This window comes from Scyliorhinus torazame, chromosome 6, assembly GCF_047496885.1.
Source record: "Scyliorhinus torazame isolate Kashiwa2021f chromosome 6, sScyTor2.1, whole genome shotgun sequence".
In the NCBI taxonomy this organism is placed as follows: domain Eukaryota; kingdom Metazoa; phylum Chordata; class Chondrichthyes; order Carcharhiniformes; family Scyliorhinidae; genus Scyliorhinus; species Scyliorhinus torazame.
Genome location: NC_092712.1, coordinates 90,283,434 through 90,308,090, shown reverse-complemented (window position 1 = coordinate 90,308,090; position 24,657 = coordinate 90,283,434). Strand labels below are relative to the sequence as shown.

The window sequence follows — 24,657 nt, the reverse complement described above, 5'->3', positions numbered from 1 at the left end:
ATGGCCCTGCTGAGTTCGGATTTCCCCCACTGGTGAGTCACATCCTGTGCCCATTCACCTACCAGTGAAAATAGGAACTGTTAGCAATGAGGGTGAGCCTTCTGGATCTGAGTTCCCAGTGCCACTTCGGCAAAGCAGTGTAGCCTTCACAACCCTACAAAAACCTAGGCCTAAGGTGTTTGTCCTTGCTTTAAAAAGAAATTTTGATGGGCCAGCTAGCACAGAATCAAGATCTGCATCTTAACTTGGCTCCCGTGGTGCTTTCAGCCATCTTTCACCTCCTGGCCATCTGAGGAGCGGCCTATCCAACAAGGCTTGCCTTTGCCGATTGTGAACTGACAGGTAGCACTCAAGTCTTGGAGGCATTTGGCACCACTATTTAGGCACTGGGCGCACCTCCTGGCCAATTTGTCCATTTCAGTTTGAAAAAAAAAATGAAAATCGCTTATTGTCACAAGTAGGCTTCAAATGAAGTTACTGTGAAAAGCCGCTAGTCGCCACATTCCGGCGCCTGTTCGGGGAGGCTGCTACGTGAATTGAACTGTGCTGCTGGCCTGCCTTGGTCTGCTTTCAAAGCCAGCGATTTACCACTGTGCAAAACCAGCCCCAGTTTAAGAATAGCATCACAAGAACCCGGAATTCATTCGGGTTACGGGTTTCCAACCCCACTTTGAAAATCCGGTCTGTGGCCACTGTTGCCTTGACCACCTGCATCATCCGAGCCACATCCATGGACCTGGTAGATATCTCTGACCACTGACATTCCAGTTTCCTTGGTGAACACATGCAGGGTTGATATTCAGCAGCAGCCCCCTGTGATTCAGTGTAACGTCCCTTTGAGAGGAACAGAAGACTGGCTGCATGACAGTGCGTGTGCGCACATTGCTTGACCCTCTGCTGGGTGCTTAGGCAGTTGTTCGTGAAGGCCCCTTTCGAATCAATGCTACAATCGGTTAAATGAGGAGGCAGCACAAGGTTTGCATGCTGCCATCCTCCGTGAAAATAGGCATGGGCAAGTTACAGACTGCATTCCCCCCCCCCCCGACCATTAATCATTGCAGGCCAATTCCTCGCTCATAAAATTCATGGGGAAGGATGAAAAGAGAAATAAGGACAAGCACATCCAGAGATGGGTATGAATGAAAAGACAGCCAAATATTTGGTTGTAATTCCACTATTCAAAAGTAAAAGCATCAACATTAGCTTCAAATTGAATTGTTCTCATCGAATGAAACAGCAATGTCAGAACCATGAATGTACGTTAATGAAGAGAAAGATAGACATTACGGTATTATTTCTTGACTGGGGACAGTTGGGATGGGCCTGGTGTGAAATTAGACCTTCTGTCAGAAATGATTTCACCCCTGCTTTGTCTACATGCTGGAGTCTGTTTGAAATGGGCAGAAAGCAGCAGCTTTCAATGGGCACTACAGCACTACAGCAAAGTGCATTAGCAGGCAGGCACAGCGAGAGTTTGGCAAGGTCTCAAGGGTGTGTGGAAGGAGCCAGGTGTAATGGAGCTCCAGGTTATCCATGCGGGCCGGAGGATCATGCCTGCTCCAACTATCTGCACAGAGGAGTGTTTTGTTGTTACCTCAGAGGGCCTGATCTGTTTAGAAACCAGCAGCAGGCACGTGGCAGCCATATTGTCAGACAGCTATAACAGTTTCCCTGCTCAGGCCATGCTTAGTGCCACGCGATCCTGTTGGAATCATTGAACCTCGATAAACAACCATGCCAGACTCGGGCCAGTACCTCAGTTGCCTTCGAAACCAACAGCATTGAAATCAGAAATTGCCAGGATCAGAATGGTAAATGGAGCCACTCGATTCGAACTGTGGGCTCCCCACTCACCTTGTTTTACTGTGTCTTTCTCTCATTAACTTTACTTGGCTATAATTGTAGCCATGACTGAACTTGCTTTGTAATTCAGTAATTCGAACTTGCTCTGTAATTCAGTAATTCAAGGAAAGGATCCTCTTGTTTCAGATTTTTTTAAAAATAGCTTTTGCAACCCTGTCAGTCCCTCCATAGGCCTTGCGAGCAGCAATGCTAACTCCAGAACCGTTAGACTGAGTTCCGAATGCTTAAATCTCTATTCCATTGCTGCAATAATTTATCGACATTTGTTGGAGAAGCAAGGAGTTAAACTTAATGGACCTGCATAGTGGCCATCCATTATTGCTATTCAATGTATTATTGGACTGGTCAGGGCCAGGGATGAAAGTTCACCGCTTTTGTGATTTACATTTTGGCGAGAAACCTCAGTCATTGCCAGCAATTTAGGTGTATAATAATAATAATCTTTATTAGTCTCAAAGATAGGCTTACACTAACACTGCAATGAAGTTTCTGTGAAAATCCTTGGGCTGGATTCTCCACTATCGGGATTCTCCGTTACGCCGGCAACTCACCCAAGACCGGGGATCTCCCGACGGCTTGAGGCTGCCCACAATGGGAAATCCCATTGGCCGGCTGGCGGGACGGAGAATTCAGCTGCCGGCGGTTCTGGTGCGACGGGATGGAGAATCCCGCCCCTTGTCTTTACTAATGCAATCGTGGTGCAACTGTCAGTTTTTTTATCTCTTTGACAATTTACATTCCTCGTTTTAAGCTACACCAAGTTATTTTGTCTTTTGTTTCCCCTTTCCAGTGTATTTCACCGAAAGGCCGAGGATTCATGCTGGGAGCCTATGACTGTTCTTGTAAGTCTGGATTCTATCGTCCCAGTGGTGTCTCGCAGAAAAGCTTTGATGGTAAGTGCCTCCTGCCGAGCAAGAAATGGGCCTGATTAATAATGCAGGATCTTTTTTTATATCTTGTCAGGGGCATGCACTTAATTCCCAAGGACCTTAGGGGCTGGGTTTATGTAATCATTCAAAGAAGTGATATCCCGTGTACCCTGCAATCTGTAATTCACCCAAAGGTCAGATAAAAATGTCTTCAAGATGTTTGATTTATATATCTAACTGGAATAAACTCTCTTAGATCATGTTAATGAGGAATTTGCTACTGTAAATTGTGCTAGAAGCAGATTATAGTAAGGTTATGTGTACATTTAGACATGATAATATTTTATTGCTGATTGGATTTAATAAAATATTGTTTTCAATAAATTCTGAGCTGAAGGTTGCAGGAAAATACCTCACTGCTATTGTATGCCCTGAGATGCCCCACTACAGAAAGATCTGGCTCATAAATATATTCTAAACAGTTTAAAAAGCTACTGAATTCAAACAACAGTATCATTGTGTTCATGGGGGATATGAATAGAAGCTATTTTGCCGCACTTCAGGGTAATGAATGCTTCTCAGCCAAGACTGTATGAAAGGATTATTAAGGAAAAATTATTAAAGGCTCATATAATAGGATCAAATGAATAACATTTAAGATTGCATCTTTCTAATGATTTGCTTAATTTTACTGCCGTGTTTCTCAACCTTTTTATCTCATCCTCCTTTTGTGAAATCAAGAAATAGTGTTTTATTTTCTCCAACTAAATATCACTCTGCCCTACCCTACAAAGAGACATTTTGCTCATTTTCTCACCCCTAGTTAATAGGAATGTGGGAACAGGAGCAGACCATTTAGCCTCTCAAGATTGCTTCAATGAGATGGTACGACATACTTCCTTTCGATGTTCCCAGCTGACAGGTCGCAGCGTTCTCCTCGCCTATGCCCCAGAGATACTGTGGGAAACAGTAGAATGTTGGTCAGAAGAAGTAATGGTCAAAGGGCTCTAGTTGGGCTGTACTTTAATTACAGTGTTCAATCCTAGTTATGGAGACACAGGGTCCGAATTATATGACGTGTCGGATTCTCCGCCCATCTTCCCAAACTATAAAGTTAGGGGGAGGGGGAGATTAGGCCGAGAGCGGGACTGCTGCCCTCTGTCCCACCTCAGAGAACTGCTAGAAAATCAGAGGTGACTTGTCGTGGGGCTCTCCTGCTGCCAGTTAAGTCCTGGCGGCAGTGTGATGAGGCCTTTGGTGGATACTTAAGGGCCTCAATTGGCCTATTGGTGATGCAACACCTGATGCCACCTGCTGGATATAAGGAGTAAACTTCACACCCGTGAGTTGGGGAGTGTAAAATTCAACCCAAGGGAGATATTCAAACATTGGAGCCAATGTAGAGAAGTTCTAAAACACTGAGGCACTGAGGCCTGGTGTCAGAGCTCCATTGAAATTATGTACATTTTAAAATATTTTGTTTTGCGCAGCACGGTAGCACAGTGGTTAGCACGGTTGCTTCACAGCGCCAGGGTCCCAGGTTTGATTCCCGGCTTGGGTCACTGTCTGTGCGGAGTCTGCACGTTCTCCCCATGTCTGCGTGGGTTTCCTCCGAGTGCTCCGGTTTCCTCCCACAGTCCAAAGATGTGCAGGCTAGGTGGATTGGCCATGCTAAATTACCCTTAGTGTCCAAAAAGGTTAGAACATATAGAAAATACAGCACAGAACAGGCCCTTCGGCCCACGATGTTGTGCCGAACCTTTGTCCTAGATTAATCATAGATTATCATTGAATCTACAGTGCAGAAGGAGGCCATTCGGCCCCACTGAGTCTGCACCAGCTCTTGGAAAGAGCACCCTACCCAAACTCAACACCTCCACCCAACACCAAGGGCAATTTGGACATTAAGGGCAATTTATCATTGGCCAATTCACCTAACCCGCACATCTTTGGACTGTGGGAGGAAACCGGAGCACCCGGAGGAAACCCACGCAGACACGGGGAGGACGTGCAGACTCCGCACAGACAATGACCCAAGCCGAAATCGAACCTGGGACCATGGATCTGTGAAGCAATTGTGCTATCCACAATGCTACCGTGCTGCCCTTAAGAACAAATAAATCTACACTATATCATTTTCCCGTAATCCATGTACCTATCCAACAGCTGCTTGAAGGTCACTAATGTTTCCGACTCAACTACTTCCACAGGCAGTGCATTCCATGCCCCCACTACTCTCTGGGTAAAGAACCTACCTCTGATATCCCTCCTATATCTTCCACCTTTCACCTTAAATTTATGTCCCCTTGTAATGGTGTGTTCCACCTGGGGAAAAAGTCTCTGACTGTCTACTCTATCTATTCCCCTGATCATCTTATAAACCTCTATCAAGTTAGGTGGGGTTACTGGTTTACGGGGATAGGATGAAGGTGTGGGGCTTAGGTGAGGTGCTCTTTCCAAGGACAGGTGCAGACTCGTTGGGCCGAATGGCCTCCTTCTGTTCTATAAATTCTATGTTCTAAGTTCGATTCAAAGTTTTAATCACTGATGGAAAAATAGTCGGTAATTTTTGTTAAATCATCCTGAGGTGAGGAGAAATTTCTTCAGCCAGAGAGTATCCTGGACATGTCGTGCCTCCATAGTTGGTGGGCCAACATACGGCTCGCTTTCTCTCCATATTCATATTGCACCCCCCCGCGCTCTGTAACTGCCCCACTGCCTTTCCCATCCTCAACTTATCAAACTGCCCTCTCCGCCAACAACTCCTTTGTGGGAACGCTCGAGTATTTCCTGTTCGCCTCGTCTATCCCATCCAGCAGCCATCCGTGCTTCTCTCTCCTCCTCCTATCCCTGTGCGCCTTAAATGAGACGATCGTCCCTCGGACCACCACCTTCAGCGCCTCCCAGGAAGTGACCGCCGACACCTCTCCGTTCTGATTCAGCACCACATATTCCCCAATCGCCAGTCTCACCTTTTTGCAAAACCCCTTATCTGCCAAAAGACCAGAAGCCAGCTTGCATTCCGGCCTCTGCACTTGCCCTGAGCTAAGCCTTAGCTCCAGCCAATGCGACGCGTGATCCGACATCATGATTCCCATATACGCCACCACCCCTATGAACACTGCTCAACTCATCACAAAGAAATCAATTCTCGAATACACCTTATACACATGTGTGAAGGAGTACTGCCTCACCCCTGGGTTCTTAAACCTCCATGGATTAGCCATTCCCATACATCCCATAAACCTTCCCAACTCCTTCGCCATTCTCAACCTTCCCATTGACTTGGGGCTCGACCTGTCCATCCTTGGTTCTATCACACTATTAAAATCTCCACCCCTAATCAACTGGTACGTGTCTATGTTCAGGATCTTTTCCAGTAAACCCTTCACAAACCCCACATCATCCCAACCTAATTCATATACGTTGACGAGCACCACCGGTGCCCCCTTCAGCACCCCACTCATTATCACATATCTACCCCTTGGGTCCGGCACTTCCTTGGCCCCCACAAACCCTGTCCTTTTGTTCAACAAAATGGCCACACCCCCGCGACTTTGAGTCAAAACCCCAAGTGGAATACTTATCCCACCCATCCCTTCCTCAACCTAACCTGATCCTTAACCCGGATGTGGGTCGCCTTCAACCTCCTCAGGGGTTTGGAAATCCTAGACCGCTTAATTGGCCAGTTTAACCCACAGACGTTTCACGTTACAATTTTTACCGGATGCTTACGCCTCCACTCCCCTCTAACGTCCGCCATCATTCACCTCTGATACTATCTCCTTTAATACCACCCTAAGCCGGCCCATCCACTGGCCTCCCTCTCTGCACATGTTCGGCTGAGCGGTTGGCTCCTGGGCGACAGGGGTTATCCGCTGTAGTCGTGGCTAATGACACCTATCCAGAGGTCACAGATCGACGCAGAGACCTGCTACACCGATGCCCATACAGCAACAAGGAATGTGATCGAGTGGTGCTTCGGCCTCCTGAAGATGCAGTTCAGGTGCCAGGACCGTCCTGGAGGGGCCCTCTAGTATGATGCTGAGAGGGTCACCCGCATTGTGGCGGCCTGCTACATCCTCCACAAAATCCCACAGCAGAGGATGAGGAGGATGAAGGTCAGGCATCCTTCGATGAGGAGGATGCGGGGGAGGGGGAAGATGGCCAGGACATAGGGCCCAGGCAGGCACGGAAGGCCGCATAACATGGCCAACGCGCACAACGCTCTGATTGCCTCCAGGTTCACCAACTAGGAGGGTGGGATAGGAGGTGGAGGTGGGTGTAGAGTGGGAGCGCTGGCCAGGGGCATGGACACCACATCCCAACCCCACACCCCTTGTCCCCCAAGCCATGCCGTAACTCTGTGATGGTCCTCGAAGAAAGCGGGATCTCTGGGTGCCCCAGGATGTAGCTTTCATGCATGTTCCCCAGGTAGAGGGCACACACATGCATGATTCTGAGGTGGTGGTCGCACACGATCTGAACATTCTGGGAGTGGAACTTCTTCCTGTTAATATAGGGTACTCCCTGATGCCCGGGTGCTCGCAGGATCATGCCCCTGGACCTGGGGCATCCCGGTGATGGCAGAAAATCTGCAGCCCAGGCATATTGGTGGGATGGTCCATTTCGAAGTTGGTATCGTCTGATGCCTGGGCATACAGACCATCCATCACCTCCCAGATGTACCTGTGGGCGGATGACTGTGATATGCCACACAGGTCCCCGCTCAAGCCCTGGAAGGCCCAGTGGCTAAGCTGTTGAGGGTTGCAGTGACCTTCATGGCCACCGGGAATGAATGTCCTCCTCCTCCACGGGGTGCCATGTCCACGAGGATGTGAAACAGGTACTGCACTGTCTTCCTGCTGAGACGCAGTCTTCTGCGGCACATAGTGTCCGTCAGCTCATTGAAAGAACAATGACATCTGTACACCCTGGGCTGTCACTGGCCTCCTTTTCTGGATCCCTCCTCAGCCTGATGGGCAGCCGGGTCTTCAGGATGTTTGGCGAACCCCTGCAAGTGGTGCTTTTCCTGACTGCATTGTCGCTGATGCCTTCTACGGAGGCTGCCCACCTCGGCTGCCACAAGTAACGCACGGGCAGCCTCCGCGGGATCGACACAAGCAAACATAATTATATCTGGAAGGAATTGGAGAAGGAGAGAGACTGACAGTCAGGTAGGGCTTCCATCCTGGGACCCTCAAATCCGTCAAGTCTCCCCCACCCTTACTATGATTGTCCTGCCTTCTCTCAGAGTACCATCCAGTGAGCCAGTTGTGCTGGCAAACCTTGCTCTGCACGCTCACCGCTGGCCACATTGGATTCCCTGGACCCCAGACCTCTGCCGGGAACATTAGGGAGCTGTGTTCAGCTGCCCTCCGCTCATCCAAACACTTACCCTTTGGTTGCAAGAGGATCCTCAGTGCCGAAACCTTGCTCTTACATGTTTGATTGTGGGCAGCTGCCTCCATAGTGCGGTCACTCTTCGAGTTCAGGCACAGTGTTCAGGCGTCAAAGTTTGTTGGACATACTGTACGCTAATCATCCTCTGTGACATGGCACGTGTGCCCTCGAGGAGTCACTTGAGAGTTGAGGAGGGTGAGGTGCTCTCACAACTAACAAGGCTAATTCCTCATTTTAAATAGCCTTCAGCTGTGAAGCTAGAGGTTGCTCACAGTAAAAGGGAGTAAAATTGAATTTAATAGAAAGCCACAGCAGCTGTGGTTACCCCTGTTAATGGTCTCCACAATATTTAAAGATTGCTTGAAGGTCTCAAAGATGCCATGTAGCCCCCCCCCCCCGCCCCCGTCCAGGGGTGACTGCCCCTGACCAAGCCCAACCCCCTACAGGGTCCCCCCCCCCCCCTTCCACCCCCCCCCCCCCCCCCCCCCCGAGCAATGGAACAGCAGCTCTGATGCCCTTGAGCTCCATGCTGTAAAATGGAAATGGCTACTCACCTCCTCCCTTCACCTCGCTCGCCATTATGCCAGGTTCCTGTTTTTGAAAAGGAAGTATGAAACGACGCCCGGGTGACTTCCCGCTGGCGAGTCGGGTAATTCCTGGGAGGCCGCTGCATTTTATTACAATCTTGTTAATTCTCAGAGTTTTGGAATGTGATCCAGAACTCACCAGTGGAAGTGGGTCGGGTGCATCGCAAAATGGTCCGCGCCCGGTGCAAACGTCGATTTTGCTCTCTCCCGCTATTCACCCGGTGAACCCTAATCTGCGCCAGGTGTAATGCGGATGACTGAATCATGCCCAACATTATCATTATTGGTGGTAAAACTAAGTTGGCACATTGGATATTGGATTGGATTTGTTTCATTGTCATGTATACCGAGGTACAGTGAAAAGTATTTTCTGTAGTACATGCCGATAAATATATAAATTTGAGTCAGGTGTGAATTTTGATTTTCAATGACACTTTTGCAAAAGCTAATTACCACCGAAATGACAGGATGTTGTGAAGAAATATCAGATGAAGAGCATAACAGAATCGCAATGTGCTTTAATATGGTCTTTAAAATGTAGTGCGAAATACAAGCACTTTCAATATTCAGATATAGCGTGTAAGTACTTTAAACAAATACAGCGTCTAGAAATTGAGCAGAAGCAATTAAAGCAGCTTGCAGATATATAAATAGAAAACCTGCACATTGGCAAACATCATTCTCAATGCTTAATAACTTCCTATAGCTAACAAATGTATATATGGTGCAGTTAAAAATGATATTTTCAAACATGAAGACTGAGCTAAAGGAGATCTGGAAGGAAATTAATATTTGCAATACATTAGATAAAGGCAAACATAAGCTAGAACTTGTACCAGTTCTCATGAGAGTAAAGCAACTCAATGAGGATGTGCTGTGCAGCGTGACCATGTCAAATACCCAGAACAGCATCCACAAAATGCCTGCAGCAGAAAACATGAAATTCTGCAATAGCAAAATGCTTCATATATTCCAGAAGGAACTTTCCATAAAGTTAGTTTGATCCAATGTGAGAGGCATATCGAGGATGATAATGTGTGGTTGATGCTATACATAACCTGGGGGCGTGGCCAGTTAGCTCAGTTGGTTGGACGGCAATAGCGCAGGTTCAATCCCCGTACTGCCTGACGTTATTCATGAAGGCCCCGCCTTCTGAACCTTCTTCCTCACCTGATGTGTGCTCAATACCAGTCAGCACTCCCTCTCAAAGGGGAAAGCAGCCTTTGTATGGTCCTCTGGGACTATCACGATTTTCACAAATCCTGGTTAAAACCATGGAGCCACTGTAAGAGTTAATATGTAAAGATATAACATTTCAGTGAGCAGTCAACATGCCAAAGCATGACAAGAAGTGAAAGATATTCTTAGTGACACCATCACCATCGATACTTCAAAAGCTAGGAACGCTGGGCTGGATTTAGATCCAATTTGTTTTTGAGATATTCTAACTCAGACTGTAAAAGCCATGACCAGAAAAATTGTCAATATGCAAGGTTTTTTTACAGCCCGCAGAACAGCATAGTCAGATTGAATGTACAGTATTCTACATGTGCTGCCGTGGGCCTCCATTCAATGTTATTTTATACCATTAACTTGCTTTTGTATCAATCTTTGGAAAGCTAGCAATGAGTTATTTGTCTGGCCTCAGAGGTGACATTTGAGGTGTCAATCATAAAAGATTTTTACATAATAATAGAAGCTCCAGGATGTACATGTGACAGCACCCAAACCCAGCCTCCAGCAAAAACCATTCTGCAAAATGGGCTGAAGAATTCATTAACTTCATTGTGCAATATTCAACTCCAGGAAACAAAGAACAATACGTCATTTCAGGTTTAGCACAGGGTCATTGTGTTAACAAGCTGCAGTAGGGAAAAATAGACATGCAAAACATCGTGGAATGCAAGACAATAAATACCAGGAATTTAAGATTGAGTTGTTCTCCAAAGGGCAGAATTGAGATGCTTGAAATGTTGAAAAATCATGAACTTTAAACTCTGCATATGGTTTGGCCACCTAGGGGTTGTGAAAACAAAATTATGCTTGCCTGAGAAAATGTGATTCCTGACATCAATAAGATGCATCGATTGAACAGAAGAATATAAGAAACATGAGCTGGAGTAGGCCATTTGACTTTGCGAGCCTTCTCTCCATTCAATAGATCATGGTTGATCTGACCGGCCTTAATTCACCTTTCCTGTCTGACCCCCCGCCCCCTCCCCCCATCCACTTTCCTGCATGACCACCCCCTGTCCTCCCCCAGCCCCCCCAATACCAGCATAACCTCTGATTCCCTTGCAGATCCCAAATCTCTCTAACTCAGCCTCGATACTTTTCAATAACAAGCCTCCACTGCTTTCTGGGCAAAGAATTCCAAAAACTAACAACCCTCCGAGGGAAGAATTCCTCATCTCCAACTTAAATATGAAACAATACAAGTGGAAAACAAGGAAGGACTACTTCTGGGGCGGGATTCTCTGACACCCCGCCGGGTCGGAGAATCGCCGGGGGCTGGTGTGATTCCCGCACCCACCGGTTGCCGAATTCTCCGGCACCGGATATTCGGCGGGGGCGGGAATTGCGCCGCGCCGGTTGGCGGGGCCCCCCCCGGCGAATCTCCGGCCCGGATGGGCCGAAGTCACGCTGCTGCAATGTCTGTCCCACCTCTCTTACTGGAGGTACAAGGCGGCGCGGGCGGGCTCCTGGGGGGGGGGGGGGGGGGGGGCGCGGGGCGATCTGGCCTCGGGGGGTGCACCCACGGTGGCCTGGCCTGCGATCGGGGCCCACCAATCTGCGGGCGGGCCTGTGCCGTGGGAGCACTCTTTTCCTTCCGCCTTCGCCACGGTCTCCACCATGGCGGAGGCGGAAGAGACCCCCTCCACTGCCATGCGCGGGGATGCCGTGAGCGGCCGCTGATGCTCCGGCGCATGCGCCACCCGGCAAAGTCATTTCCGCGCCAGCCGGTGGGGCACCAAAGGCTTTTCCCGCCAGCTGGCGGGGCGGAAAACAGTCCGGCGCGGGCCTAGGCCCTCAAGGTTAGGGCTCGGCCGCTCAAGATGCGGAGGATTCCGCACCTTTGGGGCGGCGCGATGCCGGACTGATTCGCGCCGTTTTTGGCGCCAGTCGGCGGACATCGCGCCGATTGTGGAGAATTCCGCCCCTGATGTCTGAAGTTCAGAACAGAACCCCTCCCACAAGTATCACTATCTTCACAAAGCAACCTGGCATGGTCTGCAAATATGTGAAATATAAAGGACAAGCAGAATATGGGGTGGCACGGTAGCACAGTGGTTAGCACTGTTGCTTCACAGGGACCCGTGTTCGATTCCCGGCTTGGGTCACTGTTGTGCGGAGTCTGCACATTCTCCCCGTGTCTGCGTGGGTTTCCTCCGGGCGACCCAGTTTCCTCCCACAAGTCCCGAAAGACATGCTGGTGAGGTGAATTGGACATTCTGAATTCCCCCTCAATGTACCTGAACAGGCCACCGGAATGTGGCGACTAGGGGATTTTCACAGTAACTTCATTGCCGGCGGGGCACCAATAAATAGTTACGCGACCCCCAAGCTAAAGGGATTCGGGGATATGGTGTACGGGCCGGAGAGTGGAGCTGAGTCCACAAAGATCAGCCATGATCTCATTGAATGGCGGAGCAGGCTCGAGGGGCCAGATGGCCTACTCCTGTTCCTAGTTCTTATGTTCTTATATTGCAATGTTAATGTAAGCCTATTTGTGACACTAATAAAGATTATTATTAAAAACATGCTGGGAATATAGAATGGATTAGCCCATATCTGTGATGAGATCAGATATTCTGGATGATACTTGTTCTGACAAAGGCTACACACCAGAGACATTATAATCTTCCTTTCTTCTTCACAGATGTTGACTAACCTGCTACATATTTGGAATAAAAATGAAACCTTCATGTTCTTGCTCACATCCCGAGAACTTAGCCCTTGGCTGACTACCTAGGTATCGTACAAAGTCTTACAACACCAGGTTAAAGTCCAACAGGTTTGTTTCGATGTCACTAGCTTTCGGAGCGCTGCTCCTTCCTCAGGTGAATGAAGAGGTCTGTTCCAGAAACACATATATAGACAAATTCAAAGATGCCACACAATGCTTGGAATGCGAGCATTAGCAGGTGATTAAATCTTTACAGATCCAGAGATGGGGTAACCCCAGGTTAAAGAGGTGTGAATTGTACCAAGCCAGGACAGTTGGTAGGAGAGGCCGTTGCACCTCTCTCACACTCCTCAACCACCTCGTACACCAGCTCTACAGCAGACGACGCAACCTGGAAACCAAGATAGAGGCCATATTCTCAACTTGCGCTCAGGATGTAGCAGACCAGCTGCGGAACACCGCCAAACAGATGAGACAACAATACTATGCCACCTATATGCATACCAAGAACAGAAAGCTTGAGAAACTTGGCATCACCACCGGCAGCAACCAAGCCACCCCCGGTGTCACAGTAGAAAACAATACAGGGAAATCTATTGTCAACTTGTCAGACTACACCCTTCAACCAGATGAAATCGAAGTCCTCAGCAGAGGGCTCAATTTCTGCACCACCACCAAAATGGACCCCATCAGTCTCGCGGCAGACACGGAGGAATTCATCAGGCAAATGAGGCTCCGGGAATTCTTCCACAGACCCCAAGAGGCCAACAGCGAACCCAAGCAGACTACCAATGAACCGGAACAGCAGACCGAGAGATCTGCGGTGCGGCAACCGAAGAGGAAAGAGTCGAATTGGACCCCTCTGGAAGGCCGCTGCCTTAGACTCGACATGTATGCTCAAGCCATCAGGAGTCGCGTCAATGCCAGATTCATCAGTCGCATTCACAAGACAGCCCCGAACGTCACCCAAGCACAACGCAATGCCATCCGCGCTCTCAAGACCAACCACAGCATCGTCATCAAACCAGCAGACAAGGGGGGGGGCCACTGTCGTACTGAACAGAACGGACTACTGCAAAGAAGTATACCGACAACTGAACAACCAAGAACACTACAGACAGTTACCCGCAGATCCGACTAAGGAACACATCCGCCAACTTAACAGACTGATCAAGACCTTGGATCCAGATCTTCAGAGCACCCTACGTGCTCTCATCCCACGTACTCCCCGCATTGGAGATCTCTACTGCCTCCCGAAAATACATAAGGCCAACACACCAGGCCGCCCTATCGTTTCAGGCAATGGGACCCTGTGTGAGAACCTCTCTGGCTACATCGAGGGCATCTTGAAACCCATCATACAAGGTACACCCAGCTTCTGTCGCGACACGACGGACTTCCTACAGAAACTCAGCACCCATGGACCAGTTGAACCAGGAACATTCCTCGTCACAATGGACGTCTCGGCACTCTACACCAGCATCCCCCATGACGACGGCATTACTGCCTCAGCCTCAGTACTCAACACCGACAACTGCCAATCTCCAGACGCAATTCTGCAACTCATCCGCTTCATTCTGGATCACAACGTCTTCACCTTCGACAACAAGTTCTTCATCCAGACGCACGGAACAGCCATGGGGACCAAATTCGCACCCCAATACGCCAACATCTTCATGCACAAGTTTGAACAGGACCTACTCACCGCACAGGACCTTCAACCGATGTTATACACCAGATACATCGATGACATTTTTCTCCTTTGGACCCACGGCGAAGAATCACTGAAACGACTACACGATGACATTGATAAGTTCCATCCAACCATCAGACTCACCATGGACTACTCTCCAAAATCAGTTGCATTCTTGGACACACTGGTCTCCATCAAGGACGGTCACCTCAGCACTTCGCTTTACCGCAAACCTACGGATAACCTCATGATGCTCCACTTCTCCAGCTTCCACCCTAAACACATTAAAGAAGCCATCCCCTATGGACAAGCGCTCCGTATACACAGGATCTGCTCAGACGAGGAGGAGCGTAACAGACATCTACAGACGTTGAAAGATGCCCTCGTACGAACGGGATATGGCACTCGACTCATCGATCAACAGTTCCAACGCGCCACAGCGAAAAACCGGACCGACCTCCTCAGAAGACAAACATGGGACACAACCGACAGAATACCCTTCGTCGTCCAGTACTTCCCCGGAGCAGAGAAACTACGTCATCTTCTTCACAGCCTTCAACACGTCATTGATGACGATGAACATCTTGCCAAGGTCATCCCTACAACCCCGCTACTTGCCTTCAAACAACCGCGCAACCTCAAACGAACCATTGTTTGCAGCAAACTACCCAGTCTTCAGAACAGCGACCACGACACCACACAACCCTGTCATGGCAATCTCTGCAAGACATGCCAGATCATCGACATGGATACCACTATTACACGTGAGAACACCACCCACCAGGTACGCGGTACATACTCGTGCGACTCGGCTAACGTTGTCTACCTCATACGCTGCAGGAAAGGATGTCCCGAAGCGTGGTACATTGGCGAGACCATGCAGACGCTGCGACAACGAATGAACGGACATCGCGCAACAATCACCAGGCAGGACTGTTCCCTTCCAGTCGGGGAACACTTCAGCAATCAAGGGCATTCAGCCTCTGATCTCCGGGTAAGCGTTCTCCAAGGCGGCCTTCAGGACCCGCGACAACGCAGAATCGCCGAGCAGAAACTTATAGCCAAGTTCCGCACACATGAGTGCGGCCTCAACCGGGACCTGGGATTCATGTCGCATTACATTCATCCCCACCATCTGGCCTGCAAAATCCTACCAACTGTCCTGGCTTGGTACAATTCACACCTCTTTAACCTGGGGTTACCCCATTTCTGGATCTGTAAAGATTTAATCACCTGCTAATGCTCGCATTCCAAGCATTGTGTGGCATCTTTGAATTTGTCTATATATGTGTTTCTGGAACAGACCTCTTCATTCACCTGAGGAAGGAGCAGCGCTCCGAAAGCTAGTGACATCGAAACAAACCTGTTGGACTTTAACCTGGTGTTGTAAGACTTCGTACTGTGCTCACCCCAGTCCAACGCCGGCATCACCACATCATACCTAGGTATCATCATGGATACTTACTGAAGATTTCCAAAAATCAAAATGGAAATCTACACAACTTATAATTTCATACCGAGTTCAAAACATTACATTTCATGGAATTTTAGATGTTGTCAAGGGACTTAATGGTCCATTATTTAAGAATATTTTCACAATTATCAGAAAGTCTTGTTTTCTGTCATAAGTGAATGACATTGGGTCAGATCTTTCTGATCGTACTTCGGAGAAATGCGCTGGGAAACCCATTAGAAATCCCAGTACAAGGACTCCACGGTCATTGCCTGGGACATTTCAATTCCGATGGGTCATTCCCCTACATCCTCAACCCTCAATAATGTGTCCAACTCTTGAGTCACAGTTCGGCAGATCCTTACTTACTTACCTGGATTGGTATCTTGGAAATGTTACACAGAAATATATATATATAACTCCTGGGTAGGTGTACAACTGACCCCTCACTCCATTCCATGCCTCCCTCTCCCTCCACTCCCCGCGCCCCCACATCACCGCTAACACCCTCGAACCTCCAAACCCCTCCAGCCCCCTCTGACCCTCTGACTCCTCATCCCGACCAGCCAACTTCCCCCTGACCCTCCAACCTCACCTGTTCCTCTAATTCCCACCCCACTCCACCTCTACCTATGATCCTACCCACTCTATCTCCCTGCCATCCTACACACCAGGCCACTGTAGCCAGCTAGCACTCTGCCTCCATGCCCCCTATGCACTCTGCCACCTACCATTCTGACACCCACCAGCTGCCACATACCCAGTTGGCAACTTGCCATTCTACCTTTCCTACCCGCCCTGCAGCAGTCCCCCAAAAAATTGTGAAAGCAAGTTCTGTGAGAAGTGCATGAGAAACTGTCACACCACTCGACATGCCAAAACATCTGAGTTCTTTGGTTGGTATTTTCCGCTCCTGTCTGCGGCGAGTATCATAGTGGCCGGAAGCGGAAAATATAGCAAGAGCTTGAAAATTGGTTTTACACCACCATAAAACCAGTTTGCAACAGTGCCGTCAAGGCTTCAAAGACGTGGCACTTTTCCCGACATGCAATGCCAGGAATGTGTTAGCTTAACTTTTAATGTCATGTCTACTCATTAAAAGGGGTACTTACTAGAATCATGCCCCATGCTGGGTCAATAGGGCATATCAGCATGCAATTAGACTGTGTTTCACAATGCTATATAAGACATGTGCACCTGACAATATGTGCACGTGTACTTTGCTCGGACTTCAAGATTTGTTCACCGACATTGCATCGTGCTTTGCTGGGGGCATCTTGGATTCAGCGCAAGGCTTTGTTGCCAACATCAATATTTTTTGAACGGTTACGTTAACAGGCAAGGCCTGTCTAACACACCAGAAGTAATGTGGGGATGCCCTTGAATCAGCCGCAGCATGCTCATGGAGTGAGGAAAACCTCAACATCATTCTCCACCATGACTTTGGGAAGGATTTCCACACTTGCACAGGGAGGGGCCAAGCAGGTCTCAGCACCACCAGCTTACAACACAAGGCAATTGGACAGCAAACAATTTAAAAGCCTCCTCCTGAGCAAATACAGTCCAGCATCATGGCTGACCATGATGAACTGCAGCAGGCTCAAACATCAGAAAGTCCTCAAGGTTATAGTCACTTGATAATAAAGAGCACACTTTACATCCTTGCACCTATCCAATTGCTTCCCTCAGCATCATGTTCGGCTCACATATGCACTTCCGGAGCTTGCTCAAATGCTCCATTGAGTGAAATATGGCAGCATTTGCAATTAGCCTTGTCGTGTTATTCACCCTGGGGTAACACGGATTGCAACACGATGATGTGAAATGATCAAGCATACACCAAATGTAGGCGTTGGTTCAATAAGATTTATTGAACTTCAGCAACGAAGCACACAACTACTCTAAGTAAACTAACTCTAACTATCTAGATCAGGCTAGTTCTGATCCACATGTAGAAGGTGTTGAATGATTTGTACACCCTGACTGTCACTACAGTTGTCACCAGTGGAAAGAGGCAGAGTGCTGGTGCCTTATGTGTTTTATAGTTGGAAACCCCCCTCTGGTGTTCTGTCTGGTGATTGGTCGTGTTCTGTTCTGTATGTTGATTGGCTCACCTGGGTGTCTGTCACTGCCTGCTTTTACCTCATGATGTGCATGGGTGCATATTACAACATCCCACCTTTATTAAAAATATTGTCGACTGCTTGGAGCATGTACGACATATTTACCAAAGTAATTATAAACAGCAATTGATGAGTGAATGGATATGTACATGTAAGGTGTCTAGTGTGCAGAAACATAACAGTATATATACAAAGCAACTATTTATAAGTCCAGTCGTTGGGGCTGTTGTCGGATTCTTGTCACCTGAGAGGTGGAGGTGGGGATGATGGTGTCTTGACAGGTTGGCATGCAGCCAGATGGGTGGCCTCGTGGAGTGAGGTGTCCGGTAAGGGCAGAACGACATCTGGGAACGTGAGATCCGGTGGTGGGCAGGCAAGTTTGCGTAGTGCCCTCCTGTTGCGCCTGACAATAGATTCATCAGCCATGCGAACCACAAACGACCTGGGAGCAGCCTGTCGAACAACAACAGCTGGAGCTGACCAGCCTCCACCAGGCAACTTGATGCGAACAGCGTCCTTCGGAGAGACACGGGCAGATCAGTAGCATGAGCATCATATGTTAGCTTTTGCCGGGTTCTGATCTGCTGCATCTTTTGCAGCACTGGAAGGTGATCCAGGTCAGGTACATGAATGGTCGCAACAGTCGTCCGCAGGTTACGATTCATAAGGAGCTGTGCCGGAGACATACCGTTGGACAGAGGGGTTGCCCTGTATGCCAGAAGAGCAAGACTAAAGTCCGAAGCTGAGTCCACAACCTTTTCAGAGCATCTGCTTCACGATATGGACCCCTTTTTCGACCTTCCCATTAGATTGCGGGTAATGCGGGCTCGAAGTGATGTGCTGCAAATGATATTGCTTTGCGAAGTTGGACCATTCTTGACTACAGAAACAGGACCGTTGTCGCTCATAACCGTGAACGGGATTCCATGCCTGGCAAATGCCTCCTTGCAGGCCTTTATGACAGTCCTGGATGTTAGGTCAGACAGTTTCACTACCTCGGGGTAACTGGAGAAGTAATCAATTATCAGGACGTAGTCATGCCCATTGGCGTGAAAAAGGTCAAAGCCGACCTTAGATCACGGAGAGGTCACAATCTCGTGCTGCTGGAGCGTTTCTTTGGGCTGAGCAGGCTGGAAGTGCTGGCAGGTCGCACAATTGCGGACCATGTTTGATATATCCTCATTGATGCTGGGCCAATAGACAGCCTGCCGGGCCCTGCGCCTGCACTTCTCAATATCGAGGTGTCCCTTGTGTATCTGCGTGAGCACCAAACTCTGGAGGCTGCGCGGAATGACGATGCGATCCAATATCAGGAGAATCCCCTCAACAACAGTTAGGTCATCCTTTACATTATATTATTGGGTGCATTGCCCTTTCTGCCAGCCATTCGTGAGGTGATGTATGACCCGCTGCAGAAGAGGGTCCTTGGTGTTCTCTTCGCGAATGATGACAAGGCGTTCGTCGGATGTCGGGAGGGTGCTGACACACAGCTGCACCTGTGCCTCAATGTCGTGTATGAAGTCTACCTGCTCACATGGCGAAGTGATGGCACGTGACAGGGCATCCGCGATGATTAGCTCCTTCCCAGGTGTATAAACCAGTTCAAAATCATACCTGCGGAGTCGAAGGAGAATGCGCTGGAGCCTGGGTGTCATGTCATTTAAGTCCTTGTGTATAATGTGCACTAGGGGTCTGTGGTCCGTCTCTACTGTAAAGGTCAGGAGACCATAGACATAATCGTGGAATTTCACAATGCCAGTGAGAAGGCCCAGGCATTCTTTCTCTATTTGAGCATTTTGTTGCTCAGTGGGAGTCATGGCCCTTGTGCGTAGGCCACTGGAGCCCAGGACGAGGTGTCGTCCTTCTGGAGGAGCACCGCCCCAATGCCGTCCTGGCTGGTGTCTGTGGAGATTTTAGTCTCCCTCGCTGGGTCAAAAAAAGCTAGAACAGGATCGGTGGTTAGCTTCGCTTTCAACTCAAGCCACTCTGCTTGATGTGCGGGTAGCACTGGAAAGTGGTGGACTTCTTCACCAGGTGCCTGAGGGCCGTGGTGTGTGACGCGAGGTTGGGAATGAACTTCCCCCCAAAATTTACCATCCCCAGGAAGCAAAGGACCGCCTTCTTGTCCTCTGGGGTCTTCATTGTGTTGATGGCCTTGACTTTGTCCGAGTCTGGTTGCACGCCAAGATGGGAGATCTGGGGCGTCATTCTCCGACCGGGTTCTCCCCCGCCGGGTCGAAGAATGGCCGTTGGCCACCGTGAATCCCGCCCCTGCCCCCGCTGAAGTCTCCGGTACCGGAGATTGGGCGGGGGCGGGAATCGGGCCGTGCCGGTTGGCGGGACCCCCCGCTCAATTCTCCGGCCCGGATGGGCCGAAGTCCCGCCCAGAAATTGCTTGTCCCGCCGGCGTAAATCAAAGCTGGTATTTACCGGCGGGACCAGGCGGTGTGGGCGGGCTCTGGGGTCCTGGGGGGGGCGCGGGGCGATCTGACCCCGGGGAGTGCCCCCACGGTGGCCTGGCCCGCGATCGGGGCCCACCGATCCGCGGGCGGGCCTGTGCCGTGGGGACAGTCTTTCCCTTCCGCCACGGCCTCCACCATGGCGGAGGCGGAAGAGACTCTCCCCACTGCGCATGCGCGGGAAACTGTCGGCGGCCGCTGACGCTCCCGCGCATGCGCCGCATTTCCGCGCCAGCTGGCGGGGCAACAAACGCCATTTCCGCCAGCTGGCGGGGCAACAAACGCCATTTCCGCCAGCTGGCGGGGTGGAAATCCCTCCGCCGCCGGCCTAACCCCTCAATGTTGGGGCTCGGCCCTCAAAGATGCGGAGCATTCCGCACCTTTGGGCCGGCGCGATGCCCGTCTGATTGGTGCCGTTTTTGGCGCCAGTCGGCGGACATCGTGCCGTTGGGGGAGAATTTCGCCCATGATCACCCAGAAACTTTTTTTTTAAAAATATTTTTATTTATGCATTTGCAAAATTTTTATGACAATAACAAACAAAACAATAATAACATAAACATCAACATGGTAAACTAGACATTTCCCACCCAACCCCTTCTGTACATCCCTTAACCATATTGCACCTACCCGCGCCCCCCTTCCCCCCCTTCAGGATGCTGCTTCTGCTGACATTTTAATTATCCCTGAGAAAGTCGACACAGCTGCCACCTCCGAGAGAACCCCAGCATTGACCCCCTCAAGGCAAACTTTATTTTCTCCAGCTTGAGAAACCTAGCCATGTCACCGACTCAGGTCTCCACACGCGGGGCCTTCGAGTCCCTCCACATTAAAAGGATCCGCCTCCGGGCTACCAGGGAGGCAAAGGCCAAAACGTCAGCCTCTTTCACTCCCTGAACTCCCGGTTCTTCTGACACTCCAAAGAGATCATCCAGAAACTTAATTGACGACATGCCAAAGGAGCATTTGGTTTTATTTAATTTCATTCCGTTGGCACGTATGCACCTGAAGACTTGTTGCAGACGAGTAATATGTTCCTCCAGCGTCGTGGACCATATGATGACCTCATCAATATAAACCCGCACACCAGCAATGCCCTCCAGCATTTGCTACATTATTCGATGAAAGATTTTGGAGGCCGAAACAATACCAAAACGTCGGCCTCGTTCAGTCCCTGAACTCCTGGGTCTTCTGACACTCCAAAGAGGTTGTGGCAATATCTTCCGAAGGGTGTATTAAACGTGCAGAGCTTCCTGCTGTACTTGTCCAGTTGTGTCTGCCAGAAGCCACACGATGCATCCAGCTTTATAAAGAATATGGCATGTGCCATCTCACTCGTCAGCTCCTCCCGCTTCGGGATCAGGTAGTGTTCCCTCATAATGTTGCGGTTCAGATCCTTGGGATCTATACAAATGCGCAGTTCTCCAGAGGGCTTCTTGACACAGACCATCGAGCTGACCCCAGTCAGTTGGTTCCGACACCTTGGATATTATTCCCTGATCTTGGAGCTCCTGCAACTGCGCCTTTAGACGGTCTTTTAGGGGCGCTGGCACCCGGCGTGGCGCATGGATGACAGGCGTGGCATCAGGCCTCAGCAGAATTTTATAGCAGTAGGGCAGCATACCCATCCCACTGAACACATCCGGGTATTGCACTAGTAGCTCCTCAATGTCGGCCTGAAGAGCTGTTGGCAGAGGACATGGCATGTACACGCTGGATGAGATGGAGTAGCTTGCATGCCTGGGCACCAAGCAGAGAAGCCTTGCCGGGCTTGACGATCTCAAACCGCAAAGTGGCCTTGATGGCCTTGTTGGATACGTGCAGGTGACAGGACCCTAACGCAGTGATGGCATTTCCATTGTAGTCGAGCAATGGGCAGGCCGGCGGGAGAATTGTTGCTGCCTTTGGATACGAGCAAGATCTGCTTGGGATATTAGCTTGAACCGAATGCTACATTTGTTGACTTGTACTATGGCACGCCACTCGTCCACACAATCCACATTGAGGATGTGTGTGTGTGTTGCTTAATGCGAGGAGGCCTTGTCATGCATGGTGATGATGCCCACTCGATATGGGGACTCCGGGCAGTCGTCCTCTGGATCCGTGACGGGATCAGGTTCCAAATCCAGCAGCCCTTGCTGCACACTTCGAACGGGTCTGCGTTGGAACTGGGATCGCTGGCCCCCTATCGGAGGTGCAGACCTGCACAAAGCCGCATAATGGCCAAGCTTCTTGCAGTTGAGACATCGCCTGCCTCTTGCAGGGCATTGCCGCTTTAAATGGGCGGTGCTGCAGTTGGGGCACGTCATCACGTCGGCGTCGTGATGCTCGATGCGTCGTCGCACATGCGCAGTGCGGTCAGCCGCCGCTCACACCTGCGCAGTGTAGTCTTCGACCGCTTCGTTCTCCTGACCGTGGTGCGCATGTGTGGGACCCCTGGAAAAGCACGCAAAATGGCCGCCTTCATCGATGCTCAGGCGCCGCATTTGGGTGATGGCCTGTACACTCTCTGCCTCGTGGGAGGCAAGTTGGACCTGCTCTGCCGACTTAAGGTGGGAATAGCGACTTTTCGTCTGTTCGTGGACTTTGCACGTCTCGATGGCCACTGGCAGGGTCATGTTTTTTATTTTTAGGAGCTGCTCCCGCAGGGCATCGGAGTGGACGGCAAACATGATCTGATTGCTGATGAGGGAGTCAGCGGTGTCACCGTAGTTGCAGGATTGCGCTAAAATGCGGAGATGAGTGAGAAAAGACTGGAAAGGCTCATCCTTACCCTGAAAGCGCTGCTGGAAGACATACGCTCGAAGCTTTCATTTGTCTCGACCTCACAGTGACTGTCGAATTTGGCTAAGACGGTCTGGAACTTGGTGTTATCCTCACCGTTGGCAAAAGTGAGCGAATTGAAGATTTGGATGGCCTGGTCCCCCGCAGTCGACAGTAGCAGCGCAATTGTCGGTCATCGGACGCACCTTCGAGGCCCGAGGCCTCAAGGTATAGACTGAATTTCTGCTTGAAGACCCGCCAGTTGGCACCAAGGTTCCCAAAGATCCGGAGCTTTGGAGGTGCCTGGGTCTTTTCCATGCCGCTGTAAGGCAGTTGCTGGTTGTCAGTGAATTTTCAATGGTAAATTACTTAGAAGCAGTAGCCACTCCTGGTGTCTGATGCACGATCAATTACAATTAAAGACGAGGTAGTAACATAACTGAAGGCTTTAATAGACTAGAACTGTTCCCCAGCAGCTTCGGTACAGAATGAGGGCTGCTGGGATGGCACCGGTTCTTATAGTCCGCCTGTCAGGGCGGAGCTACATACCAAACAGCCAATGGTAAACTCCTAGGTTTAACCAATGGTCTTCAGCCTCTCGGGTACTGCAATACCTGATAATACCACAGTATCATGTTGTGTTATTCACCCTGGGGTAGTACGGACTGCAACACAATGCAGTGAAATGATCAAGCATAAACCAAACGTAGGCGTTGGTTCAATAAGATTTATTGAACTTCAGTAACGAAGCACACAGATGCCTGTGGGTTGACTCTCTACTACTCTAAGTAAACTAACATTAACTATCTGGACCAGGCTGGCTCTGATCCACGTGCAGAAGGTGTTGAATGATTTGTACACCCTGACTGTCACTACAGTTGTCACCAGTGGAAAGAGGCAGAGTGCTGATGCCTCGTGTGTTTTATAGTTGGAAGCCGCCCTCTGGTGTTCGGTCTGGTGATTGGTCGTGTTCTGTTCTGTATGTTGATTGGCTCACCTGGGTGTCTGTCACTGCCTGCTTTTACCTCAGGATGTGCATGAATGCATATTATGACAAGCCTAACTGACAACAGCGAGTGTTTAGATGTATTCTCCTTACATTGAGAATAGAACCTGCAGCAGCTAAACGGACAACAGAAAGGTAATGCACTCTCAAGGATACAGGCTTGAGCGGACATGGTCTCAGCATTTCAAAGTGGTAAGGTCCTCACACTTATTGGTGAGCTTACCACATGTGCAGTCGTAAAACTGGAGATACAATTGGCACACAGGAGCGCACAGGAGCTCTGAGGAGGGATTGATAGCATGAGGCAGGACAGCGGCAAGTGGGTCTTGCAACAGGAAGGGATCCTGGGCATCAGGAAGCAGAATCTCAAGAGGCACAAACAAACAAAAAAGGACACACTGTTAGCCTGAGCACAGGGTGTATTGCATTGGGTACAGTTACCTGGACACCACTGTACAGGAAAGCTGGGAATGCCCAGACAGATGGTCACAGACATGTCATTGGAGGATGAGAAGGAAGAGGAGGAGGAAG

General features: G+C 49.7%; 1 protein-coding gene across 1 annotated transcript in view; it reads left to right on the top strand.

The window, feature by feature from the left end:
* The window catches only part of gpr158a (G protein-coupled receptor 158a), a 1,113,215-nt gene that overhangs the window by 660,692 nt on the left and 427,866 nt on the right, over nt 1-24,657 (top strand). Inside the window, exon 3 of the mRNA XM_072508450.1 lies at nt 2,654-2,756. Within this exon, the coding sequence (XP_072364551.1) occupies nt 2,654-2,756 (103 nt within the window). The remainder of the gene's footprint in view (nt 1-2,653; nt 2,757-24,657) is intronic.